Genomic DNA, 2,073 nt, shown 5'->3' with positions numbered 1-2,073 from the left:
TAAATGTATCTGCACCCCCTCACCCCACTCTTAACAAATCACACACTTAAAAACTCTGTGTTCGGGAGGTGCGTCAAAACAGCGTCAATCTCTACATCCTAACACTCAGGACCGCACACGCCGTGTGTCTAGTATACAAGCTCTCTAGACTCTATCCCCTAGCTGCAGTATGTGATGTGTTTCGTTTTCGAAGAAATTATGCAGTGAGACTTCACCCCCCACCCCACCACCAACAATCACACTTACTCCGTCTCTGGAGGTGCCACTAACGCTGCGTCTATCTCTTCATCTTCGCACTCTGCATCCACGATCCCCTCGAAGGGATAGTCCTCCTCGTGAATGGACAGTTCCTGGACTTCTCTCTGAGGAGAATCTCCAGCCGAATCTTCCGCCATCTTGGACACGCCCTTCCCTTGGCGGGGTCACAGGTCACAAGCCAGCTGGGTGGACGCACTGACTGGGGTGCTCAGGAGCGCCGCCTTCCGGCTCAAGGAGAGAACTGCAGGTCCAAGACGTTCGTACCATTATCATTTTCGCGTATCAGATAGCTCTATAGACTAGACATTTTGTACCTTGTTACCTTCGCCGAAGGTTGTGCCTTCGACAGACCGTAGGAATCGGATGGTATCAGGTTATTGGGTTGGCCCTACTCCGTTCGATAAGTGTGGTGGGTTCTTTTACGTGGCCGAGGTGTAATCTCCAAGCAGATCCTACTGTAGCATAAGATGGCCTGAGATAGTATCAAAAGCTGGCAGAGGAGTGAAGCCGGTCAAGGAGTGTGTTTAATTTGTCTACCTGAGGTTACCTTGGAGATTACCCGGGGTAGAGTTGAAGTTGCCGTGCCAGAAGTTAGGAAAGAACGAGGCTTGGAAGTTACACTCCGACACATTTGATTTTAGTAGTCGACACCGCATCTGTACCCGTTGCCCCCCCCCCCCCCCCCAATGAAAATAAAAGCCCAGAGATCCTGCTAAGGAGGCTAGCAACCGCAGGACTGATGTGGTTAAGGTTGTTAGCTTAGAATCTAAGGGTTATGGGTTCGAATCGCAGGTACCAGGTCGACACAAGTATTAAACAAAGACTCCTTTATGATCAGAAGCGTCAACACACACCTTTTCTTAATCAAACCCAGTCGGCGCGGTTCAATCTTTATGAACACAGCATTGATCTCAGCGTGTCCCTTCCTCGGTAAAAATAAACCTCGGTTTGAAGTCCTTCCAGAAGTTACACGGGGGTCGCAACAGTTGTTAGTGGTTGCACAAAAGCTAGACTAAACACAATTATTAAGGGGAACAATACCTGGCCACTATGTGCGAGTTTGGCAACGACACAGGCCTGGGTTTCTGTGCCCGGACAAATAAATACCGAGTCTGACTGACACCGTGACAGTCTCCAGGATTAGATCCACACTTTGCTTAAAGTTCAGGCGACAATGAACTGTAGAGAGTCGTGATGCGATCTGTTCAACTTTCCCCATCCGGACTAGGCAGTTTTCCAAACGCTGGTGTACCTCTAGACCTCTAGTCTCTATCAGACTTCCCCCTGGCCGAACAGTAAAGGTCACACATGCGTATATATTCAAGTCCGTTTGAGGTGTGTATGGCGCCCTTAGTCTCTACCAGGCTCCACAGGTCGCGGGAAAAATAGTACAAACTGGACAAATATAGATACATAACATGTCAGATGAGTCAGCTGATCGAGAAGTATGGTTAGCGACCCAGCTTACTCGTCTGACATGTTACCTGTTTACGTTTGTCCGATTTCTATTATTTTTACAATGACTTGTGGAGCCTGGTGGAGGCAAATACTCCCATGCGCGCCTCATACGGACCTAAATATATATGCAGGTTTGACCCCACCATAAGGCCCCCTTTCCACTAGACGGCGATCGTGCTGCGCCCTCACTGCAACCTACATAAGATATGTGTAACCTTCACTTTCATACTAGGTATACCATACAAAGTGTAAAAGTGTGACCAAGAAGACAACAAAACTCACAAAGCGTAAAAATATTCGTTTCTTTTCTATACAATTCGTTGAGCGATCTGTCAAATTTTAGGTCGCAGAGAAAGC

General features: G+C 47.9%; 1 protein-coding gene across 3 annotated transcripts in view; it reads right to left on the bottom strand.

Annotated features, from left to right (window-relative positions):
- Positions 1-433, bottom strand: part of LOC118409651 (ras GTPase-activating protein 1-like) — a 33,446-nt gene extending 33,013 nt beyond the window's left edge. For all 3 annotated transcript variants that reach the window (XM_035810819.1, XM_035810820.1, XM_035810821.1), the window contains exon 1: positions 247-433. In XM_035810819.1, coding sequence (XP_035666712.1) covers positions 247-395 — 149 coding nt within the window. In that variant the 5' untranslated portion in view covers positions 396-433. The remainder of the gene's footprint in view (positions 1-246) is intronic.
- Positions 434-2,073: the final 1,640 nt, after the last annotated feature.

This window comes from Branchiostoma floridae, chromosome 2 (genome assembly GCF_000003815.2).
Source record: "Branchiostoma floridae strain S238N-H82 chromosome 2, Bfl_VNyyK, whole genome shotgun sequence".
In the NCBI taxonomy this organism is placed as follows: Eukaryota; Metazoa; Chordata; class Leptocardii; order Amphioxiformes; family Branchiostomatidae; genus Branchiostoma; species Branchiostoma floridae.
The sequence above is the reverse complement of the archived record's forward strand: the minus strand, read 5'-3'. Positions and strand labels throughout refer to the sequence as shown.